Source organism: Ostrinia nubilalis, chromosome 27, assembly GCF_963855985.1.
Source record: "Ostrinia nubilalis chromosome 27, ilOstNubi1.1, whole genome shotgun sequence".
Lineage (NCBI taxonomy): Eukaryota > Metazoa > Arthropoda > Insecta > Lepidoptera > Crambidae > Ostrinia > Ostrinia nubilalis.
In genome coordinates this window covers 7,635,183-7,660,926 of record NC_087114.1, presented here as the reverse complement: position 1 = coordinate 7,660,926, position 25,744 = coordinate 7,635,183, and the positions used below count along the sequence as shown (strand labels likewise).

Here is a 25,744-nt window from a genome sequence, read left to right as displayed (position 1 = left end):
AGAAGTTATAAAAGTTATGTCACTATAAAAAACAGTATTATCTTCGTCAAAAACGTTTTTAATCTTAAATCAATCAAATACACAATCACTGTACTTTATATTTTCGTCAAAAATTAAAAATATCTTCGTCAAATATCTAAAACGACGGTTAAAAAACCGTCAAGTCAAAATATATCAATTATTTTAAACAATCACTGAATTAAAAATCCGAATTATAACGGCCGGTGAATGCCGTAGTCAAAATTGTACTGACTATGAATGGTCGAAAAGCTGTTATGCGAAATGATTTTTGATCCACCCTCGTATTTTTAATATTCAATGAAGTCATGTCACAGTAGAAATGGATACAGTAGGTTAACTTGAAAGTAAACCTGTTTTAAATTGAAGGTTCAATTTGCGTAGTTAGGATTTTTTTGTGCTAAGGAGCAAAAACAAGACTTAGTAGATCTATACTAATCTATACTAATATTATAAATGTGAAAGTAATTGTCTGTCTGTCTCGCTTTCACGCCTAAACCACTGAACCGATTTTGATGAAATTTGGCATAGAGAGAGTCCCGGGAAAGGACATAGGATAGTTTTCATCCCGGTTTTTGAAACAGGGACGCGCGCGATAAAGGTTTTCTGTGACAGACAAAATTCCACGCGGGCGAAGCTAACACGCTTCCTTTAAAAACACAAACCAATGGCAAAAAACTTGGACTTGTTGACAAGCTTTTAAAATTAACTTGCTGATAATAAAATACATTTTGTCAAATCAAAAGTACCCCTACACTTATACTAGGCCATTATGTGAAATCTCCACTATCAGCGGTACTATCAGATAATATCTGTTGACCTAGCGTTGATATTGGCATGTTTGCATACCACTTCCGGTACTTCGTATCCTATGGCGTATGGTATTTCCAATGATAAGTCTGTAAGTCCAATTTATGTGAGAATTTAGCATACGTGGTTACGTAAAATTTGACTATATTTTGGCTGCAAAACCGTATTTATTCAACTATAAAAAATCTATTTAGTTGTAATTATGAAATGGAGGATTTAATGATGTCTTAGAGTTTGATGTTTGAACCAAAAAGTGGCTGTAGGGAATGCTCGATTTTAAAATGTTTTTAATATTTCTTTATCGTTCTGTTGTCTTTTCTCTATGTTATTGGTACAAAATTAGAAATATACAACGTGGTTTATAATACTAATAAGCCATACTATGTCATTGTTTGTTGTTCCTAATAAAATTAAACATTTTATTTTATTCTTACCTGCAATGGACCGACGACCTCATAAAGATAAAAGGAAGGCGCTGGATGCAGGTGGAAATCATTGGGGGAGGCCTATGATCAGCAGTGAACGTGCTATGGCTGAAATGATGACGATGATGATGATGATTCTTACCTGTGGAGGCGGCGGCGACCGAGCGTGGGCATAATGCGGCTTGGTGACCGCCTTGGCGTCAGGTAAGAACTGCCCGAATTCAGCCAACAGGTCGTCTTGGTTCTCGAATAGTTTTGCCACCTATGAGAGACGTGAGATTTAGTAAATACTGTCACAATAAATAAAAATAGACCAATAATTAGAAACGCAACCAATCATCTGTACATTTCAATATTTTATTTGTTTTGCATTATTTATTATTGCGTCAAAATAAGTGACTGCATAAGTATTAAACACGCAAAGAAAAATTCACAAAAACTGCACAATGATAGAAGTAAAGGAAAGACACTACCACTTGATGTAGTCTACCATATTTAACATCATTTTCATAGTGTACTGCAAAAGTGCTTTTTTAAAGCCTATTTGCAGAAATAAATTACTTTTATGTTTTTAAGATTTTTTTTATAAATCGATAAGACAGTTATGAAAGTTTCTAAAAATATGTTACAGGAAAATTCCAATATTTTGCGTTGCTTACGAAGGGTAAGCAAGTAAAAATTCAAATAAAAAGTAATGGTACAATTTTATGTTACACATTTTTTAGAACAAGGCAGTTATTTGACCGCAATCACACCTGATGTTAAGTGTGATGCAGTATAGGATGGTAAATATCTGCTCTTTGCCTATTCACTCTCGCCTTTAAGAGGCCCGTATATACTGTTAGAGAATGTCAAAAATACCTTTAAAATATCATTAAGTGACTTACCTGAGAATACACCTCTTGTTCCGTCTGCTGTTTAGCCTGTGGTTCTTTAACATCACGATGACCCCTCTGGTAAGCATGGAGTATCTCCAAAAACCGCTTGTACTTGTCCGGTTGGCGAGAGAACCGCGACTGCAGACAAAAGTCGTAAGTTAGTGCTATAGTAGTGTTAAAGGGAGCTGGTAGTCGTATAAAGGTGATAATCAGAACTCTTATAGAGCAGCCGCTAGTTATTCTCATGTAGAATCAATCGGTAATTTGTATCATCATTAAATGTTATATTTTTAGCTGATAACAATCTACTTTTGTAACTTCCAGGCCAGAACGATTTCCCGTTTGTTTCATCCAGATATTGCCATCTTCTTGAAGTCGTCGGTCCATCTAAAAGTATCATTCAAATTACGTTTGCCGAGATGTTTACTCCACCTTTCATCTCTTTAGCTAGCAAAATTCTTAGATCAGTTCAACCTTTGATCTTCGGCTGTCTTGATAAGTCTAAAATCACTACATAGTATAAAGCAAAGTTGCTTTCCGCTGTCTGTCCCTATGTATGCTTAGATCTTCGAAACTACGCAACGGATTTTGATGCCATTTTTTTAACAGATACAGTGATTCAAGAGGAAGGTTCTTTGTATACTTAGCACCCGTGCGAAGCAGGGGCGGGTCGCTAGTATCCTATAAAGGTTCTACAACAGTCACAACAAACTCACCTTAATCTTATTGACGTATTCAATAGCATGATTGAACTCCACAGGCTGCCCCGGAGGAGCAGAGGCCGGATGTCCACCGCTGCCAGCCGGTGGCGCTACAGTACCTGCAAAGAGAGCTATATTGTAACCAATGTATGTGAAAGGAGGTATAAGCTGTATAAGGGTTATAGTCAGAACTCTTATAGAGCAGCCGCAAGTTTTTATCATTTGAGGTCAATCGGTAATTAATGTCATCATAAAAGGTTATAAATAAGAAATTAAGAGATTATCATTTATTTATTTATTATTAGAACGGTAGTATCAATTACACTATTCAAACAAGTAACAAAGTTCAGAATAACATTTAAATACTTAAAAACAATTTAACATAGGAAAACTACATAATATTATAGGCCTGTTTTACCACTTGTAGTATCTGATAAGACTTTTTTTATAATTCACTGGTAACCAGCATCTTTATTTGTAACTAGCTTTCCGCCCGCGGCTTCGCGCGCGTGGACTACATTATCTACATATTTTACGGAACCCTATTTTTTTCCGAAATAAAATTTAGCCTATGTTACTCGTGGATAATGTAGCTTTCAAATGGTGAAAGAATTTTTAAAAACGGTCCAGTAGTTTTTGAGCCTATTCATTACAACCAAACAAAGTTTTCCTCTTTATAATTATTAGTGTAGATTAGTGTAGAAGAACGTTATCTCAAACTTTACCGGGAGTGTGTAATTAGTGCTGATAACTATCTAAAAACTGAGGTCTAAATGTGGTATACACGAGTCACTTACCAGGAGTATGGTGAATGGACGCAGCCTCAATCTGCTGATGTGCCTGGGATATATGATGCAGCGTGTTCCCAGGAGTCACAGACAAGTTATGGACTATAGCGCTGTTCACCGATCTGCAGACAAAGTTGTAGAGTTAGTACGGTGTTAAGATGGAGCTATAGAGGTGCTATAAGAGTGGCGATCAGAACTCTTATAGAGCAGCCGCAAGTTATTCTCATGTAGAATCAATCGGTAATTTGTATCATCATTGAGAGTTGTTTATAATATGTAACCTACCTACAGTCTACTTCATAAAACTGCTATAATGATAGTAAATAACATGATTTACTAATTATCTTAATACTGATAGTATCTTTGCGGTATTACTCGTTAAAGTTTTATTAAATAGTCTGTTTTACAGAACGGTGAAACATATTCACTTAGGATAATAAGAAACGATCATAATAGTTTACTAATTACCTAAGTAATACGTAATTTGAGCCAATAAAACGAGTTCTCGCTCATTTTTATTCAATTTGTTTAATTGGTTTGGTCAACAATGTCATTAATAAACAAATTCCAAATAGCAGAGCTTACTCTTCATATCGAATAAATACATAATATATAACCTTTCCATAATAAAAACACTTATTATCTCTTACACTTGCCAATAACTAACGCTAACAAACTGACATATAAATGATCTATATCCAGAACCTCAAGTTTGACCGAGGGCAAACTACTATACCGGCCGCTACTCATTTCTAACCAATCTATATTCGATCAACACAGGCCAAGACCGTAGTGTAAAAATATTGTACTGACAACCATCTGACCCATATATCATTATAAATACTCGGTCAACGACCCGATCAGCTGGTCTGGCGTCCCTTTCGCTCGTACGGTGAGCGAGAGAGACGTATAAATGTACAGTGTACGATAAGGAATTGTGAATGATAATGTATGTTTTTGAATGTTTATCTAGGTCTTAAAATATGAGGAAGTGATATAAAAACGCGGGAATTTCGTATTGTAAAACAACATTAATATCCACGAGGTATGTTTTTATTGATCTCGATTTTGTATCTTCAAAAAACTAATATTAAAAAATACAATTTTCTGCAAACTGGGAACCAGTGGGGATTTGATAGAATTTCAATATGGCGGATGGTTTGATGACAGGCGGCCATTTTGTTAAGTACTTGATTGGCTGAACGTGATGTAACGAGTACTTCTTCACGTTTCGACTGCGGTTTAGTTTATACACACGGTCTTCCTGTACTGACAATTTGTACAAAATTTGCCGGCAGATATCAAGACAAGTGATGACAATACCACGGTAATACTATCATACAGTATTGTAACTTCATATAAACGGACGAAACGAGAGCTTTCCTTCGAAATTCAAATCTCGGTATGCGCTCGACATGCAAAAGTCGGGGGTGTCGCGAATGTGCCACAGTAATAAACGGTCGATGTGTTGTTTTTGAAACAGTAAGCGCTCTTTTTTATAAAAATAATTACAACTACCTATTTATACAGGGTGTTAGGTAAATAGGTTTATAAGCTAATACTAGCCCATGTTAACATATTATGCACATAAATGGTATGGTGAAGTCAGTGATATCATTTTTTTTTTTTTTAATTTTCATACAATGTAAAATCAGATTTGTATGAAAATTAAAATTATTAAAATGATGATATCAATTTTCTGACTTCACTAAGTATACCATTTATATGCACATGTTAACATGGGTTAGTGTCGGATTATAAACCCATTTACCTAACACCCTGTATAATAATGAAGAATTTTGTACGCCTTAGTCGAGGCGCATAAATTTTAAGGACGCAAATTTATAAGATTTATTACTAAATCTTAACACAAATATAATTTTTAATTAAATCTACTAATCTCAAAACAACATGCATTTTATCCTAATTTCATTCAGTAAGTTATTTTGTTTGTCAAAATAAAATAAAATACATTTTATTTTATTTTGACAAACAAAATATTGTATCACAAAATACATTCACAAAACTAGATAAAAATTCTAAGTAGGCAGATGTAATGAAAATAGGGTCTGCGGGTGGGCAGCCCTATCGCATGTTGTCATACGGTGACGTACCGCGCTGCTGTTGTCATTTATTTCAAAAATATGGCCGAGTTGGAATACTGTATAGATAGTATTACCGTGACAATACCGTCGCTTACTATGGGCCTCATAAGAAGGCTCAAGGTCATCCAAAGGGCGGTGGAGTGTGCTATGCTCGGAGTTTCCCTGCGTGATCAACACAACTACCTACAACTATCAGTGGTTCTTAACCGGTGGTCCGCGGACCACTGGTGGTCCCTGGAGACATTCCAAGTGGTCCACGAAGTGCACTTGCACACCTTGGTTAATACCACTTTTAACTGATTTTTGCAGTCAAACTGTTTGACCGATTATGAGGTGGTCCCTGACACGACAGAAATTTGGTAAAATGGTCCCTTATGACTTAAAGGTTAAGAACCACTGCACTAGATGGACCGAAGATCTGAAGAAAGTCGCGAGAAGTACATGGATGCGGGCAGCTCAGGATCGGCTGTGATGATGATGATGTGTACTCACTGCGGCACAGACAGCAGCGGCGGCGAGGCGGGCTGCACCGGCAGCAGTTGCACCAGATGCGGCTGAGGAGGCGTGTGGTGCACGCCCAGCACCATGCCGCCACCCATGCCGGTAGGAGACGGCATGGAGACTGATACCTGCGGAGATGAGTCGAGTTAGTCACGTAGCGTAAGGGTCGGACCGCATTTGCGCGGCGCAGCGAGGCACTGGAGTTAGTCACGTAGCATAAAGGTCGGACCACATTTGCGCGGCGCAGAACGGCACAAAGCGTCGTTAGTCACGTAGCGTAAAGGTCGGACCGCATTTGCGCGGCGCGACAAGCGTCTGGGACGTGTAAAAGTGCTGTTAAAAGTTTATTTGCGTAAATAAATGAGTTTTATTTACGCAATTTTTGTATGGACCAGATCAGAAAAGTGCTATAGTCTGGTCTGTGAGCACGTAGAATTTTGTCCAATGACCCCAAGCTACCCATCCTTATCGCTCGCGCGTAATTATGTTGCTGTCGCGCTCGCACACTAACGGCGGGCGCCCGCCACACAGTCGCGACAGTAATATAATTACGCGCGAGCGATAAGGATGTGTAGCTTGGGGTCATTGGACAAAATTCTACGTGTTCACAAACCGAGGACGAGGAAGACCCGAAACTACAAGTGTTAGGAGTCTCAAATTTTATATGGGGGTTCCTTTTAGAATGTAGGTGCTCACTAAGACAGAATTTTTCAAAATTCAACCCCTAAGGGGGTAAAACGAGATCCACGCGAACGAAGTCGCGGGCGGCCGCTAATTAAGTTAAAAACAATCATTTGATGTTAAAATCCACAGAAGTAGGTAAATTTTAATGTTTACACAATATCTATGCATGCATAAAGCTTGTATGTATTACCATCCATCAGACGCCACATACCGTGTCGGCATTGTGGCAACACCAATGGTAAATTTAATGTATCCCCAGAACGAAGTTGCAGACCTATACCCGAGGTAAGCAACGTGTATCTTAGGGAAAACTACAGCATATTGTATAGATTGTTTTATCCACTCGGACGCGCCCCAGCAATGTTTGGTCTCGATCGCGCGGGGTGCGGGGAGTGTGGTCCGAGCAATCCGTAAGGCATTACTGTAGTGTGCGTGTGCACTCATGGAGCATTTAGCGTGTACCGATAACACTCAAAAATTAGCGGAAGAATGGTGGGGCGCGTCTTCGTGGATGAAACGATCTATACATTGTTTAGTCTAAAGCCCGGTCTCCGAGCACGTAGAACTTTGTCCAATGACCCCAAGCTACCCATCCTTACCGCTCGCGCGTAATTATGTTGCTGTCGCGCTCGCACACTCACTGCGGGCGCCCGTCGCACAGTCGCGACAGCAATATAATTACGCGCGAGCGATAAGGATGGGTAGCTTGGGGTCATTGGACAAAGTTCTACGTGCTCGGCGACCAGACTATATTGTAAACAAGTCTAGAACTCACCTGTCCATTGCTCTGAACTTCGATCTTGTATCCGGGTGGCAGAAACGTGTTGAATCCCACAATTAACTCGGGATGGCCCTTGAAGAGATTCGACACTCGAGTGATAACGCCTGGGGTGTCGATACTGGAACAAACATAATATAGTTAAATAAATATTTGATTTGTAAAGGAATAGAAAGGTTTGAATATCTAAGTAAAAAACACATCTAAGGGCACCCTCAAATCTGACGTGTATGTGCTTCTATAAAATAATAATTAATTAGTGATATTTCCTCTTAGGACTCAGTTTCAAGATGGATATGAAAATGATCGCTTACATATAAAATCTATGGGACATCGTGCTTTGACAATTCGTAAAGTATTTTGATGGTGTGAAAATACCGTCTCTGTCATGCCTGTGTACTAATGCAGTTTCATCACGCAACAAAAAACTTAGTATACTACTGTAAGCCCATCTTCACAAATTAAAATCACCTATTTAGGCTGAGTTGCACCACGTTAAAATTAGCCATAACTAACAAGATCTTTGACGTTTGTTAAAGTCAAAGTAAGATGGTGCAACCTAACCTAACGCCTGTATTCACAAACATTACTATGAGGTCTCACAGAGCTCTATTCTCTCTCTATTTAACGTGATTTGCTGCTTCACTTAACCGATTGAGTCCCAGACGGCATTAATTAATGTCATAACAATTGATTACACTGGTCAACAACAAAAATAAAATTGTTTGTTTCCTGTGGTTTTTTTTCTGTTTCTATCTCAAATTGACGCAATTTTTTTAAATATGGCAACAGTTTTTCTCTAACAGCTTTTGTTTTTAAGTTATAGCTCTGTACCCTCATTTAATATTTTTACTTAGATTTTTAATTTAATTGGACAAAAAATATATTTTGTTGGTGTTATCGATATTGCTTCGATATGAAGATGTTGTGTGCTTAATCCAGGTGGCTTCTGCTATGTTTGTGGTAAATATAATATTTGAAAAACATCGAAAACCTCTATCGGACTTGATGAAAACTGCGTAACATTGACACTTTCTTATAAATATTTGAAATTAAGTAATCAAGACCACAAATAGGTCATTTGTGTTCTGAGAATAGGTAACATCTTTTAGGCCAACAAGGGGTCTACACAAAATTCCCGTTCCATGTGTCTCTGGAATAGTCGTAACAAACAATAGCATTGGTTACAAAAAATTTGACCAGTGCGCCTTCCCGTACACACAACTTTTAGCTCTTCATCTAAAGTTGATACAAACAATTTTATAAACGTTCCTTTAGTTAGCCAAGACCGTATCACCGTACTTCCACCACTTAATATTAAGCTCGGCATCTTGAAACAGTTTGTGAAGGCGCTTGACAAAAGTGACGAATGTTTTAATTTTCTTTCACGCAGTTTTTCAGGATTAAGCACAGAAAACTTAAAAGCTGGTAATTTTTGATGCGACTCACATTAGGCAACTGGTGAATGATCGTAATTTTAAGACATCAATGAGTGAAGTCTAGTCCTAAGCTTAAAATGATTTTTTTTTTGTTAGAAGTAATTTCCTAAGCAAAAAGAGATTGTTGAGAGCATGCTATCCAACTTTCAAGAGCTAGGGTGCAACATGGGCATAAAAATACACTTCATGTACTCGCATTAACATCGATTTCCACAAAATGTGGGTGATTTTAGTGAGGAGCAGGATAAAAGTTTTCATTGGAATTTTCTGACAATGGAAGAAGGTTATCAGGGGCGTGGTGCTCATATATGAATGGCAGACCATTGCTGGAGTGTGCAACGAGGTCTACTTAAACTTGCCTATTCAAGGAAATCATATAAAAGATCATTGGCTAGTGTGCAATAAAAATTTTATTAACACAATGTATAATTTTTGTCAAAATAATAAAACACTATATTTTAAAAAGTAAAGCTGTTGGCGATCTCCCAGTATTTTTTTCATAATCAGGGCCATAGAAATACCCAATAACAGAAAAAAAATTAAAGGAAAAAAAACATGTGTTGACCAGTGTTATCTATTGTGTCTAAATTCGCGGAGCTTGAAGGATTAAGCAAGCATCGTTTGTGAATACGGATGTAAGTCTTAATACAAATAAATAGACAAAAATAACAAATAAAATAAAAATAAAATAAAATATAAAAACACTCACGTCTGACTCTTAAACTCCTTCATGATATCCAGAAAGTCGTTGTACACCTGGGGCTGCGTATTAAACTTGTATTTGACCTGGTCCAGATACGACAGGGCATCTTCGACCTTAAGCCGTTGGAATTGGGCACCAGGCTGGGCGGGGTTCGGCGACACCCGGCCCGGCATGGGCTGGTGGGGCTGATGCGGCTGGTGGGGCTGGTGCGGCTGGTGTTCGAAGAGCTGGAACAAAGGATATTTGGTTAGATTGGTACAATTATAATTTGATGTAAAATAGTGCCTAGAACATGATACCACAGCTTGATGTCTCGATGCATTGATTTATACATTGATATGGACTAGCTAGATTTTAAAAATTTAGTTAGCTTTTGGTTTAAAAAGATAAGAGCTAGATAAAAAAAAGCGCAAGATCCTTGGGGAACTTGGGATAGGCTTACGCTTAGATTGCTATAATTTTTTATTGCATAACAAGGCATTTGATTGCAATTATTAGTGCCTATTCACTCTCGTCTTGATGTGATAAAACGAGAGCTAGCAACAACTATCTTTTCGGCCGCTAACAACCGAGCGATGTGGAAATCATTGGGAGGTGCTATGTTCAGCAGTAGAAGTCCTGAGGCTGAAACGATGATAAACTCATCATCATCATCATTTCAGCCATAGAACGTCCACGAGGTGGACCGACGACATCATAAAGGTAGCAAGCACTGGACGCAGGCCGCTATCAATCGATCAACATGGAAAACATTGGGGGAGGCCTATGTTCAGCAGTGGACGTCCTATGGATGATGATAAACTATTTTTTTGATAATGTTTCATGGGAAAATTAAATTTTCATAGGACCCTTAACGAAATGGAAGAACATAGAAGTGCTCTTTGAGAGCCTACTTACAGTTTTTTTTTTATTATGATGATGATGAAGATACATACCTAGTCATAGTTATTGCATCATGTTGGTACATACCTTCAGCCTAGGCGGCACCTGCGGCTGCGGCGGTTTAGCGGCGGCGTACTGCACCGCCCCCGCCTTCAAGTAGTTGATGACGGCAGGGCCCGCGCCCCGGGGCCCCGCCCAAACACTCTTGTTACGCCGAGTCTTTCCCCAAGCCGCTATGCTAAAGCCTGGTCCGTGAGCACGTAGAATTTTGTCCAATGACCCCAAGCTACCCATCCTTATCGCTCGCGCGTAATTATATTGCTGTCGCGACTGTGCGACGCGCGCCCGCAGTGAGTGTGCGAGCGCGACAGTAACATAATTACGCGCGAGCGATAAGGATGGGTAGCTTGGGGTCATTGGACAAAATTCTACGTGCTCACGGACCAGGCTTTAGCCATAGTTACTGCATCATGTTGGTAAATACCTTGAGCCTAGGCGGCACCTGCGGCTGCGGCGGTTTAGCGGCGGCGTACTGCACCGCCCCCGCCTTCAAGTAGTTGATGACGGCGGGGCCCGCGCCCCGGGGCGCCGCCCAAACACTCTTGTTACGCGTCACTCTAGTTAGAGTCTCTCCCCAAGCTTCTATGCTAGCTAGGAGGTAGTATATGCCAAATCCTGCATTTGCTTTTAGTAAATTAGATAGTGGAGACTAAATGACCTGATCATAAAACACTGCAGGCTTGAGTAATGTAGGCCAGGACCTCTACTTGCCTCTGGTGTACGAGGGTCGTCCTCCAGTGGAACCTAAATGACCTGATGATGATGAACATACCTTCAGCCTAGGCGGCACCTGCGGCTGCGGCGGTTTGGCGGCGGCGTACTGCACCGCCCCCGCCTTCAAGTAGTTGATGACGGCAGGGCCCGCGCCCCGGGGCGCCGCCCAAACACTCTTGTCACGCCGAGTCTTTCCCCAAGCCTCTATGCTAGTTAGCGAGTATTTCAAACTCCTATGTTCTTCTGATTAATTTCGTTGCGGGGTCAATGACAGTTTAACTTTCCCCGGGGACAAACTTGACCTTCATTGGTTGGGTTTGGCGGTCAAGCTGTAGATCCTGGCTACATAGGAATTACAGTGGTGGGAATAGTCCCGTTATAAATAGCTTACCTTCAGCCTAGGCGGCACCTGCGGCTGCGGCGGTTTAGCGGCGGCGTACTGCACCGCCCCCGCCTTCAAGTAGTTGATGACAGCAGGGCCCGCGCCCCGGGGCCCCGCCCGCCCAAACGCGGAGCCCACGCCCACGTTGCCCACGCCGCCCACGCTGCTAACTGAGAGCATGGCTGTAGCGCCTGTGCGCAGCGTGTCTGGAAAAACAAGGTAGTGTTAGAAAAAAACAGTTTATGAATAAAAATGATGTACAAAATCTTTTTTAAAACAGCTTCTTGAGTTTCTTGCGCTGCTTCTTCTCAGCACTGACCCATTTATTGTCCCGAAGCATTGGTAGGGTTAATATTGGGACGTGTAAAAGTGCTTTTTAAAAGCCTATTTGCAAAAATAAATGAATTTTATGAATTTTAGCTAGGGACTGGAATTCGCTGCCTGCTGCTGTATTTCCTGAACACTATTAACCGGGCGTTTTCAAGGCGAGAGTGAACAAATAACAAGGCAGGTATTTGACAACAATCGCACCTGGTGTTAAGTGGGATGCAATCTAGGATGGCACATATCTGCCCTGTAAGTGCCTATGTGTAAACCTACATTTAATTAGGACAACTTATAAGACATGAGTGCCTGTGTATATGTCACCGTAAAATTGTGAATTCCGTCAGATCATAATCTGACGTAGTTAAATTACAATCTAACCTAACCTAACCCACTGTTAGTTTACAATCTAACGCGTTATATTATAAACTGACAGAGTTCACAATTTCACGTTGACATATAGATTGAGTGCCATTTTTAATTTAATTAATGATATTTTAAGTTTTTCTGTTGAGGTTTTTGATATTAAACTGTCCAACCAATCCGAATTTCGATAAACTATTTATAGCATGTGTGTAGTGCTGATTATGAACCTTGTTTGTTATGGAAATCCAACCAAAAAGGCTCAAACGTATCAAAAGAAGGAACTTAATAGAAGCACGAGCCTATTCCTACTCCAATTGTAACTTTCAACCACATTCTTTCTTATTTATCACTTAAAGGAAAAGTAAAAAAAAATTGACAACTATTGAGTGAACTAAAAATATTTAAAGATTAAAAACACAAGTAAACAATTGAATTGAACAATTGTATTTGAAGGTGTATGCGTAAACGGTGTGTTTGCATAAAAAAAATATTTGTATTTGTAATTATTAATAATACATTAGCGACACGAGTTCATAATGAGGAAAGTTGTTTAAAATCAACATTCTTTAATTAAACTAATTGCATAATAATGATTGTAAAAAATATTATTTAACCCTCTCATATTTAACTAGTTAATGCTTTATCACTCGTCACAATATTGATTTCTTTATGTTAATTAAAAACTGGTTTAGAATTTATATGCACGACCCACGTCTTTCAGATAAAAAGGAGGATTTTTATTAAATGAAAATAATATCAATAATATTACCTACTCTATTCTCAATTTGACATTGGCCCTAAGGTTTACTTGAGGAGAACGCCAAACGGCATTAAGTTCGCCTTATGTACTGTGTTTAATGAGCATATACATTTTAAATAAATAAATAGGGAGCAGTAATGGATTCTGATATTAAACATGAATCTTACAACTATGTACTATGTTCGTTCACATCTGTTAATTCACTAAGTTTTATTTAAAACTGCATAATAAATAGTAATTAATTAGTAATAAACTGTTAATATGTATTCTTATGTTATTTATTTTATCTAATCCTATGTAAGTTAACTAAACCGTGATATTTATTGCACCGCCTTAGTCTCTCTACTAGACCTGTGGTTGACTGGCAGAGAATGCAACTTGGCATTAAGTCCGCCACTGTACAGTTTTATGTGCAAAAGTATAAATAAAAAATAAACTCACCAAGCAACTGGGGTTGGGCTATTGAAGTAGATTGCGCAAGTGTATGCATGTTGCTCGCGCCAGCTTGTTGAATCTGCAACAAAAATGGGATTTAGTTCTACAAGTTCTATTAAATACGAAGTTATCACTAGTATAGTACTTATAAATATGTATAAAAGTTATGCTCAAAGACTGAAGCGTCGATTCGCCAAATTTTTGTTATGACTTCTGAAAATGAAGAAAAACCACGGTTCCGAGCAGTAGTGGGGTTGAAAACGCTCTTTGAGCGAAAAAACATCCTCACAATGCGTTGTAGTCACTGTATAACGTCTATGTAGCGAAATTTGTGTTATGGCTCTTATAAAAACGCTCACGACGATGTGACAATGAAGATATGCTATGATGAAGAGCCTTAGTTTAGTATAAAAATTGTTAGTATTAAAAATCTAATACCCAGTACTAAATTGCAGTTTGAGTCTCAAACTAAGAACTTTTGAGACTAGATGGCGCTGTGCAAAACGTACAAGGAAATTATTTATATTGATGACACAATACTTCGCGTAGGTTCATACAACACATAACCCCGATGACTATCATGTTATTATCGCATAAAAACTCCAAAAATGTATCCAAATGTTACTGCAGTGTTGTACAACATTACACCACAAGGTTATATCGACGTTTGGAACTTCATTTCTATTTTGGATGCGCGCGTCGCTTCTATATTTTCTATTTATACGCGAAGCTGATTCACTATCGGTCAACCGTGTGACACGTTAGCTGAGTTTTTTTGTTTACGTTCGCGTGTTGGGTGTGTTTTCTACATTTTTAATCGAATAGCAACTGTTTTTGTGAAGTTTAGAGTGTTATAAGTTTAACTTAAGGTGACTCAATTTCTGGAGCTGATTCTACTCAGCACTGGCCCATTTATTGTCCCGAAGCAGTGGTAGGGTTAAAGAAATACTGTTAGGACGTGTTAAAGCGCTTTTTAAAAGTCTATTTACAGAAAATAAATGACTTATTTAAGATTGAACTGTTATTGCTCAGTGTCATAAATTATATAAAAAAACTGAAAAATTCCACGCAAGCGAAGCCGCGGGCGGAAAACTAGTGATATCTAATATAGTAAGGAACTAAGAAGTTTCAATATTTTTCTTAGAAAATATAAAATGCACAGAGCTCTAAGAACATATAAGTTATACAGCTTGATGTATATTTTGCCGGCAATTTTATCAATTAGCTAAAGTCCATACTATAGTATAGACTATATTATAACAGCTTCAGACTACGTCGTTAGCAATTCCAATGACCTAGTCCAGGCTAGGTCTATTACACAGTACAAAGCAGTTGTTTACACCTACCGTGATAAATGATAACCTACGCCGGCCAGTTTATCATGCATTTGTATGTACACAGTGGAGATAAAAATATGCTTGTTGCAAATGGGTGGAACCTTGGCAATGTTTTTATGCTTGAAAAATCAAAATAAAAAACCTTTTTATAAGAAACTACATTAAAAGTATGATTACTTTTTCTGAGCTCCCGTGATATTTCTTAAGATCTGAAGAGAAATGAGAGTGGCTAAAAATCAATGCTTTCTAGAATATAGGTTGTCCTTGTCAGCATAAGCTGAGCCACTTTAAATTGCTTTACCATAAGTACTTCTTATTTTGTTATTCCAATTTGTTATTTCAGAGCAATATTTTTTGATTTCTTACAAAACCAAGTTGACAAAATTGTAAGAAACTGTACATAAAGGACTCGCCCTCCCGACTCCCTAAACCTATCCTGGATGACCTATCCAACAAAGAATATAAAAATCTAAGCGTCAAACTTATTAAAGGCTATCTTTAAACAACAGAATTTCATTAACCTAGTTAATGTAATAAATTGTCCCCATCGGGATTCAAACCCGAAACACCAGTCTTTTGGAAAAGGTGACATTAGTGCCAGATTTAAATCCATAATCGCTTCGTTCTGGCTCTTTAGCGATCGCGAAATTCAAACTGTCACGTTACTTTGTCTAGGCACGACGAAAATCTCGAATCGATTGTGCCATTGTAATGTTATTTTTCGAAGCCGTATTACATTACAATAAATTACTTTATAACAAAACATTTCAACAACAAAGATGGCGGAGTCAGACTTTCCTTAAACCTTGACTTTGAAGTCAGAACGCACGACTGTTTAAATAATTTATCAACGGAAAAACTCGAGCGAACGATTGTCCAAGATTATCTTTTGAGTAATGCAAAAACTACAAAAACATCCTACTAGATAGGGGCCTAGTGGATAATGCTCTGTCAACTGATACCTTTCAGCTAGGACACACCTAAAGACTGTAGGTATTTGTTTCCAATTTGGTTATACATATTGCAATCTAAAACCAAGAGGGAAGTCGAACCTTAACTTTGAACTCCTCCTGTATTCTTCTGATAATTTCGTTGCGGGTCCAATGACAGTTTAACTTTCCCCCAGGACAAACTTGACCTTCACTGGTTGGGTTTTTATTGGCGGTCAAGCTGTAGATCCTGGCCACACAGGAGTTGTAGCGGTGGGAACGAGAGATGGAAATTGACCCGTAATCTAAAATCAATCTGAGTCTTAAAATGGTGACTGAGTTTCGCTGCTTCTCAGCACTGGCCCATTTATTGTCCTGAAGCAGTGGTAGGGTTACAGTAATACTGGAACGTGTATAAGCGCATTTTAGAAGCCTATTTGGAGTAAATCAATTACTTTTATGACTTTTAAACAAATACTTTCGATATCGAAGGGCACGTCAACCCACAACAACAGTCTGTTACCAGGGGTAGTGAACTTAGCTGTTCCATTTCGCACGATAAAGGAAGAATAGGTATTCCATCTGCAGTTTTCTGATCAAGAAAGGGTTAGCAACCACTGACAGGGCAAAAAAGGAAGGTGACTTTACAAAGTCAAACCTTATGCTGCAACAACAATTTATTTCCTGCCTGTATCTATGAGGATAATGTCGTTCTTTGAATGAATAATACAATCCTTGCCAAAACTCATTAAATTGGAGCTCTCCCAAGCTTAGCAAACGGTGACATCCTTTGGCAAACCATCAACTAAGTGCATTGACATCTTCACAATGCTATAGGTATTCGATTCTATCCATAAACCGTAAAGTATGTAGCTTAGAACGTTTTATGATTGTCTGAGTACAGGTAGATTGATGATCCATAAAAATAGCGAAACAAAATTGACGATGCCTTTTGGTCAGTTGGTGTCCTGTACATTTTGTTACATCTGGCAGTTAGTATCATACTTCTGCAAGATTATATTGAACTCAAATGTTGCCACATATAAACGCTGATTTTATAATGTAAACTCCTGGGACTTTAAAATAGCAGCTTCTCTAACATCATATTTGTACAGTCCACAAAAGGAAGGCTATTGGGACCACCTCTTTACATGTGAAAAATGCTTTGCTCAATAAAAACCATGTTTCGGTTTATATCCTTGATACATGAGCCTTTTAATCTGAATTTCTGATGAAATTTTTGAATCCACTAAGTCTTCAGGACTGGACTGGTTGATGAATAGTCTTCAAATCTTGGGAGTGGAGTTACAGAATAATGTCCAGTGTTTAGCCCAGGCAGCTCGTGGCATCTTTGGCAACAGGCTAAGGACGACAACTTCAGGGTTTAATGGGTAGGAGGAGCCCCAATAGAGAGCCTCTCAATAGAAGAAATCCCAATAGTCTCTAAAGAAGGAAACCCTTTTACCCTCGAAAAGGAGGCTGACAATAGTGACTGAGTTTCTTGCGCTGCTTCTTCTCAGCAATGGCCCATTTATTGTCCCGAAGCAGTGGTAGGGTTAATACTGGGACGTGTAAGTGCTTTTTAAAAGCCTATTTGCAAAAATAAATGAGTTTTAGAAGAGAGCCTCAATAAGTCAAATATGCAGTTCAATATAAAGTATTCCAACGTCCTTTGGCATATCGTCAAATGTCAATGCACTGCTGTCAGCTAAATCACTTACAACGCGAGCGATCGATCCAGCGGAGCATATGGCTTGAATAATAGAACAACCGTTGTGATTATGGGCGTGTTTCAGTGGAGTTAGTATTACTATTACCTACTTCTTTTTGATGTTCTTTTCTGAAAATAGATTTGCGTGGTAGTTATTTTCCTTTTTCATTCGAGTTATGTCCAACGAGTAAGTGGGCGTCTTATGGTAAGTTTGATGAAACGTGGTCTTTATTCAGTTCCACTTTACTTCGCCTTTTGTCATTTATTTAGCTTCTCAGCTATCTTCATGATGGGGTCGTCGGTTCATCAGGCAGGTCGTCTTCCGCTACGGTTGCGATGAAACGTGGTCTTTATTTGGTTCCAATTTACTCCATTTTCATCAATTCTCTGACAGATTATTGCCACATTTTACTGGACAATGTCCATTACTTTAAACTTTTGCCGAATGGCCTTGTTCAGGTTTTTAAATTTCTAACAAGGCAGGTATTTGGTAGTTTTACCCTGCCAACTAAATTCCTTTCCTTGAAGAGGCGCTGTTGATATGGACTTTTCCTTAGGACATTATACTAACTGAAGAGATACTCATTTTTTGCTATAGGTCGATCGTTCATCTTGATAGAAGTATAACTTCACCTGTCCAGGTTGCGCGGTAACTTGAAACTATTTTTACTATCCGAATCGCATCTAAAACTGGACTAACCTTCGGTTTTTTGCTAAATATCTCACTGCGCAGTTAATACTTATTTTTTGCACCGCTTGTTATGCTAGCGTTCTAAACTGTTTTGTAATGTATTTATTTACGTTTTCCCGAATTGAATACCCTATTTATCAGTTACATTGAGTTTTCCTGTTCTTCTGATTAATTTCTTTGCGGGTCCAATGACAGTTTAAACTTTGCCCCGGGACAAACTTCACCTTTACTGGTTGAGTTTTAGCGGCGGTCAAGCTGTAGAATCTGTAGATCCTGGCTACACAGGAGTTGCAGCGGTGGGAACGAGAGAGAATAGTCCCGTACATTGAGTTTGGCTACGGACGGAGTGACTTCTGAGTGACATATTTTATCACAGGACATAGTATAACGGAAAGTGAAAATAACAGACTAATATTATAAAATATGCAATATGTAACCGCTTCATAAGATGCATGCAATGTATATTGCCAAATAAATAAGCATTCACATACACTGACTCACTATGACTTATTATGAAATAAAAAACTACTTAGACCAAAAAATCCACCTATTTCTGTAGTAAGTGAGCTCTTTTCAGAGGACTTTACTGTGTACTTTTAATTAGTGAAAGAAGAATATTATCCTGTAAAGAAGTAGGTAAATTTTCATGTTTACACAATGTCTATGCATGCATAAAGCTTGTATGTATTACCATCCATCAGACGCCACATACCGTGTTGGCATTGTGGCAACACCAATGGTAAATTTAATGTATCCCCTGAACGAAGTTGCAGACCTATACCCGAGGTAAGCAACGTGTATCTTAGGGAAAACTACAGCTAATTGTATAGATCGTTTTATCCACGAAGACGCGCCCCACCAATTTAGGATCGAGGGAAGCGCGGGGTGCGGGGAGTTTGATCCGAGCGTCATTATTGTAGTGTGCGTGTGCACTCATGGATGATTTAGCGTGTACCGATAACACTCAAACATTAGCGGAAGAATGATGGAGCGCGTCTTCGTGGATGAAAGAATCTATATTAGGCAAATACTTGCGGTAGCTTGTAAACAAATAAAGCTTCATTACATCATGCATTGCACAGTCAACGGCATATCTCTACGTATTATAAAACAAAGTAGCGCCATGTCTGTAGACTTTGATCTTTTAGACTAAACAGCGGATTTTAACGCGGTTTTCGGCATAAATAGAGTGATTCAAGAGGAAGGAAAGGATTAGACGTATAATACTTTGATATCTCTTTCATATCATTATTTAGACAATTTTGTTAATTAAACTTAGGAAAAAAGCATTCCAGTTGTCCACGCTATAATAGCCTTTGTGCTCTTTGAGCTTAGGAATTGTATTCCTTAACTGATAATATCAAGGTCATATTCTCCATTGCAGGGGGACAACCCTCTGTAAGATACGCTCCCCATCTGGCCAAACGGGTTGGATTGGCCTGATTTTAGCATATTTCTTTTGTCACTTACGATATCCACGGGAAGAGTGGATAGTCCTTCCTTCCGATTCTACTCTGCGATTTTCACACGAGTGCCTTTTTTCCTATGAAGCGGATATCGGCACGCAGATCTGGTCCTTATGCGTGTAAAAATCACACTACTGGTTGCACGCAGGAGAAAGATTACGTATTGTGTGCCCGCAGGCCCGCAGCCGAACTGCGTTTCGCGTACGTGTAGCCCGCGTAATAGGAAAATCTCAGAAATAATTAAATGTAATGTACTGTGCGTCCACGCGCACTGTGAGTAATGTTTGTGAATATGGGCGTAAGGTTGCGTTTCCACCAGAGATGTGTGCGTACCGAGGGATGTTTGTAAAGAACCAATAGAATCGCTTCATCTCTGGTGGAAGAATCGCTTCATCTCTGGTGGAAGAATCGCTTCATCTCTGGTGGAAACGCAGCCTTAGCAGAAAACTATGTAACATATTTGGTTTTCAACACTATCTACACAGCATTAGAGTTCAAATTACCTGGGCTGGCGACTGGGTTGGCAGCGGCGAGGGCTCATCAGGCCCGAGCCGCGGCACGGCCGTTCGCTTCATCATGGTAGATCAGCAAGGGCCCATCACACTTTCACCTGGAATACAAATAGCAACCTTATTAGAACGGTGTTGGGGTCATTTGAGCGTAATAGGTTAACATAGCATAAGGTTGTGTTGCCTTTTTGGCCACTTTGGGTGTCACGAACTTTTTGACGAGTGAGCCCTCAGTGGCGAAAAAACGCAAGTACTTCGCCATCAACCAAAAGAAGAAGAAGAACTATTTGACGCTGACTGTACGACGAAGCCGCGCAGTTTTTATCGTCAAAACCTACCTATTCCAATTTAATATTAACTACAATGATACTAACGCCCGTATTCACAAACGAGGCTTGCTTAAGTGAAGCAGCAAATCGAAGGCACAGCGTTGAATAGAGCTGTGCTGGTTCGTGTGTCACCCTGTGCGTCCACGCGCACTGTAAGACCTCATAGTTTGTGAATACGAGCGTAAAATCATTCAGAGTGAAGTGTTCTATCATTTTCGGCACGCCACAAACCATACAGTCGATATGACGCTTCCAATGATAAAATCGATATACCCCCATGTACGCAGTTGCAAGCCCATTGGGGAAGGCAACGGGAAGCGGGGGATACGCCGCCACTGGTTCTCAAAGATAAGGTTGATGCTCGTATTCGCAAACGATACTTGCATAAGTGAAGCTGCAATCGAACGCACAGCGTTGAATAGAACTCTGTGATTGGTTCGTGTGTGCGTCCACACGCAATGTTTGTGAATACGGGCGTGTACAGTGTAGACGTTTGGGAAAAAATAAAACCTTATGACAGTATAAAATAAAGGTGGTGTTATGAATTTCTGGTTTCAAAGATAAGATTTGGGAATTAACACCACTGAGCAAGAGTGGAGGGGTGAGATTTATATGGCATTTCTAATACAAATAATGCTAGAGCGACTACGACGTGGCTTGTTTGCATCACGGAATTAAATACCTAGTGCAAAAGAAGAAAAAGGTCATGTTTATGTTAATTTTTAGAAAAAGTCACAAACAGACATTTACTCTTTGTAATTACTCTTCTAAAAGGACATTTACATTTGTAAATGCTATATTTATAGCAAGCAAGACTTGGTCCTGTTTTGTACTTATATTCTGTATTATAGAAATCACTTTTTCTCTTTTCTTTTTTTTTAAACGGATTTATTTATTTTAATTTTAATCCTAGAACAAAATTAACCGTTTTTTTCCATTTTTATCTCATTATTTTACTATGAGATGAGCTAAAGGGTGCCGTTACTTAACGAATTTTGCAAAGACTCGACCCTAAACTGCATAATACACGAATAACGATCAAACCAAGGGCAGCTTTGGTGCGAAAGTAAGACGACCTTGGCACACTGTGTCGTATTGAATCGGTTGACATTTAAAATCGAGTGTAACACCAATGGGCGTGTAAAATTGTAAACTTGTAAAAAATTCAATTTAATCGTAAAAATGTATAGTTGACAACACATTGTTGTTGCAAAATAGGCTGTATTACAAAAAGATAAGACGCTAATGTGTTTAGCTTGACCATTGACCGTAGATTTTGCTTGTAGGTAAGTCAGGCCAAGAGGCTGGTAGTTAAAAAATAGCAGTCTTTTATAAGTCTGACAAGGAGCATCAGTGTTTTAAAATAAAATACTTCATGATCTTCATCTGTGTCAAAAAACATACCACATAATAAAGTTTGTATAGTTTCAAGAACTAAAAACCAGTCTAACAAAAAAAAAAACAAAAAGTTATGCTAACAAGAAACAAAACATTGTTTTTTATAATGAACTAATACCTGCACCATAATCAATGAAATAAAAAGCTGACAGAAGTTTAATTATTCTTTGTTTATGATTTTTCACTTTTCAAGTTTTCCAGTTTCAAGCCAACAATTGACAGGACAATAAGAGTTGAAGCGGACGGTTTCTTTGTTGTGAATAAATTACGGAGCTCCGCTATAACTGCATCGGACTATTAATTTAATTTGCCGGTGTTATTGTCGACAATATAATGAAGATGAGCGGATAAAGTAGACTGGTTATATTTTTAGATTTTTGTGCAATGTGATGAAATAAACCAAACCACTGATTAACGTAATTGCTAGCTAAATCCAATGAATTTGCAGAACAAAAATTTTTTTTCATTGTCTTTATTAGGAAAACAGCTTTGTATTAACAGTTGAATTAAGTAATTTTTACTAAGAAAAATGCTAATTAATTACAATTGCATAACTGGCTTTTAGTCAAGATGTCATTCTAGTCTAGTCTCAGTATAAGATGTAATTCTAAAAATGATCCAAATTAGATACCTAACCTTAAACGAATTCCATTTCTAGATATAAAGGAACATGTTGGAGGTAACGTGGGCCACTAGTGAGTGACCCTCAACCGATGGATTTTCTTTTGTATTTAGTTTCTTGACAAATTGTTTTCAATTGTATGCTAATTTACATCATGCTTAAATTGTGATCTGCTATTAATAAAATTGATTGTATCAAAGAGCAACTGGATGCTGGCAATGTTCTTATTTTATCAGCTTTTGTACTTTTTATGTACTATGAAGCATTGTTTATCCAATATTGGTTATTTTACCAATGCAGAGCCACAGTGCTGTCGATTTTTTGACTAGAGGAATAAACAATAACCAGAGGAAAATAACTTATTATTAATATACCGATAATTTTTTATCTAACTAGGTGCACGCGTACGGGGTCGCGGGCAGTGTCAAATAAATTGCCAAAATATCCCAATACCACGTGGATATCAGCGCGCGTTCATTTGTTTTAATCAATACTTATGTATAGGTGTACCAGAATCTCATGGCAAATAGGGAAAATAAACTTTGTTGAGAGCAATACTGGGGAAATTGGAATAAACGATCTTGATACTGTTTAATTTTTTACTTTTATGACTTTAATATTAATGAACATGAAGTACGAATATACATTTTAGGTAGGTATGTGTATGAAGAAAGTTGTTATACATCGGGAAAGTGTCTTGAAAAATAAATAAATCGTATTATTAATTTAAGTAACTAATTTTATTATGCATCATACTTTTAACTTATCACTTCATTCAGAACTAGAAAACGATTCTAAGAACTCCACTTGCAATTTCTTGTTCTTCAATAGATGATCAAAATAAAGAGATAAAATCTTTTTCAATTTTCTTTACATGGTCATAACATTTTGACCATTCCCCTGCACCAATTTGTGAGATATACCTGAAAACCCCGATAAAGCAGCTAAGTATTAAGAATAATATAAAAAAACATAACCCTCCTTGTGACGTAATTGGGTAATAAACTAAATGTATCAAAATATTTCAGTCCAACTTACTGTCAACTCGACGACGCGCTTTAGAATCAAAGATTGACTTTGAATTATGTCTTATTTTACAATTCACATTGAAAACAATATGACTTGCTTGAGCTTTTTCGATTTTTTCACAAAAATAACAAATAGTCAAGAAGAGATTACAAAATTTTTGCAGCGGCTGACAGATTTCATAATTTTCTTTGACAGGTGACAATTAAACCATAGACAATTGCCATATGAAAAACACACTTTTCCAATATTTTTGTTTGCCATGAGATTCTGGTACACCTATACCTACTTACTTAATTAAAACATAACCTGCATGATTTATTTATAGGTTATGTTGTTCCTACCTACTTCAACATGTATCTCCGTATGCGGACTTCAATAGATAAAAGCAGTGATTACGTAACAGTATCACTAACAGAAGCTCAAGGAAAATGCAATTTTCATTGAAATTTTCTCTATTTACGAAGCACGAGAACCAAGATGGATTCCTATGACGTCATCATCGGACTTCGCAATATTGTAGCCGCGGTTCACGAAAACTTAGCGTAATATATGAATTTTGCAACGATTTAACTTACGTATCGATCTAAACACGTTGAAACAAGAACAGCACACACTATTGTACGTTTATATTCGGAATTTATTACACGGAGCCAGCTTGGTTTCTTTTCAAACCGGTCTCACGAGGGCGCGATGACACAAACTCGCACTTATTTATAGCGGAAAACGTACACAAATCGATAACAGGCCGGGTACAAGAACAACTACATTGAACGGGGCGTCGCAAAATGCGTTTTACAGCAACTTTCGTCTCTCACTTTTGCAATCACAAAAAAAAATGACAGCCATCATGACAGCAGCCAGTGTCCCGCCTTTTTTTATGGGTGCGTTCGGAAACTCGCAATTTGAATTAGATTCAATGTAGGTATAGCTACGTTCACCGAAATGTTATTATTATTTCCACAGTGAATCATAGCGAGCGGATCTCGTTTGAAGAAAAAGTCGAGGTTGATTGAGGATAATCATCTTTCAGAGTAGAGCGGTAAAGTCCGGTTTACGTTGAACCGGTAGAAACGAGGACGGCGCGGCGGTATTCGTCACCGACGTAGAAAATGGCGACTAAATACCAACAATTACATCGCGCGTTCAACGTCAAAGCGAATCAATGTTTTAAAGTATCTGAAGACCACTAACTAGCCTACTTCATGTAACCGAGAACCGAAAGATGCAATAAGCGGCTTATCTTTCCAAGTGACGGAGATAAAGGTTCGCCTACTTTTATAAGAAAAATCAAAAACGTTTACATACCGTTGAATAAGTGGTGATAATGCGTTGAAATCTTCGTGAACGTGATCAAAACGTCTTTTGTAACTTAGAAAACTGTTGTTAGACAAGGAATTGTGATAATAACGCGTCACGGCACGCTCCGCGCGACATTCGTGCGCCTTCAAATAGCGCAGCGGCGCAACTTTTTCGAGCGCGGCGTCAACACGGTCAGGTGGGCGAGGTTGCGACACTGCCATAGCGCAGTCTCTTTCTCGCGGCTCTCGCTCTTTCGCGCGGTGCGCTGTCTCGCTCACACTCGTGGGGAGGCCTGGGATCGGGCAGGAGGGACGCGCGGAGCCCTCCGCGAACGGACGTCGCGCACCGAGCTGCGCGGCCGACTGACTGCGACCGACGCCTTTTGCCGCGGCCCTGCGGGGCCGAGAATCGAGCTCCCAGCTCACAACGGAGCGGCAACGTCGCCGTCGAATAATAGCAAACGAACGGACGTGATATGAAAATGCCACGAACCTCCACGGAGGTGGTGGACCAAAACAAATCTCCTTTCTCTAAAATTATACAACAGTTGCGATCGAGAGCACGAGCGGGCGCTTCGTTTCTGTTTCCCGCCAAAATTGACCACTTTCTACGTGTAAACGCGAAGTGGAGGTACGAGCGATGACCTAGATGCGGTTGGACAGAATTTTTAT

General features: G+C 38.8%; 1 protein-coding gene across 1 annotated transcript in view; it reads right to left on the bottom strand.

Annotated features, from left to right (window-relative positions):
• LOC135084810 (paired amphipathic helix protein Sin3b) overlaps positions 1-25,428 on the bottom strand; it is a 48,943-nt gene extending 23,515 nt beyond the window's left edge. Inside the window, exons 1-14 of the mRNA XM_063979550.1 lie at positions 25,080-25,428; positions 20,391-20,497; positions 13,760-13,832; positions 11,878-12,074; positions 11,545-11,676; positions 11,197-11,313; positions 10,800-10,916; positions 9,837-10,057; positions 7,686-7,809; positions 6,218-6,354; positions 3,630-3,742; positions 2,848-2,951; positions 2,141-2,269; positions 1,396-1,515 (exon numbers count right to left, since the gene is read on the bottom strand). Coding sequence (XP_063835620.1) covers positions 1,396-1,515; positions 2,141-2,269; positions 2,848-2,951; positions 3,630-3,742; positions 6,218-6,354; positions 7,686-7,809; positions 9,837-10,057; positions 10,800-10,916; positions 11,197-11,313; positions 11,545-11,676; positions 11,878-12,074; positions 13,760-13,832; positions 20,391-20,465 — 1,659 coding nt within the window. The 5' untranslated portion in view covers positions 20,466-20,497; positions 25,080-25,428. The remainder of the gene's footprint in view (positions 1-1,395; positions 1,516-2,140; positions 2,270-2,847; positions 2,952-3,629; positions 3,743-6,217; positions 6,355-7,685; positions 7,810-9,836; positions 10,058-10,799; positions 10,917-11,196; positions 11,314-11,544; positions 11,677-11,877; positions 12,075-13,759; positions 13,833-20,390; positions 20,498-25,079) is intronic.
• Positions 25,429-25,744: the final 316 nt, after the last annotated feature.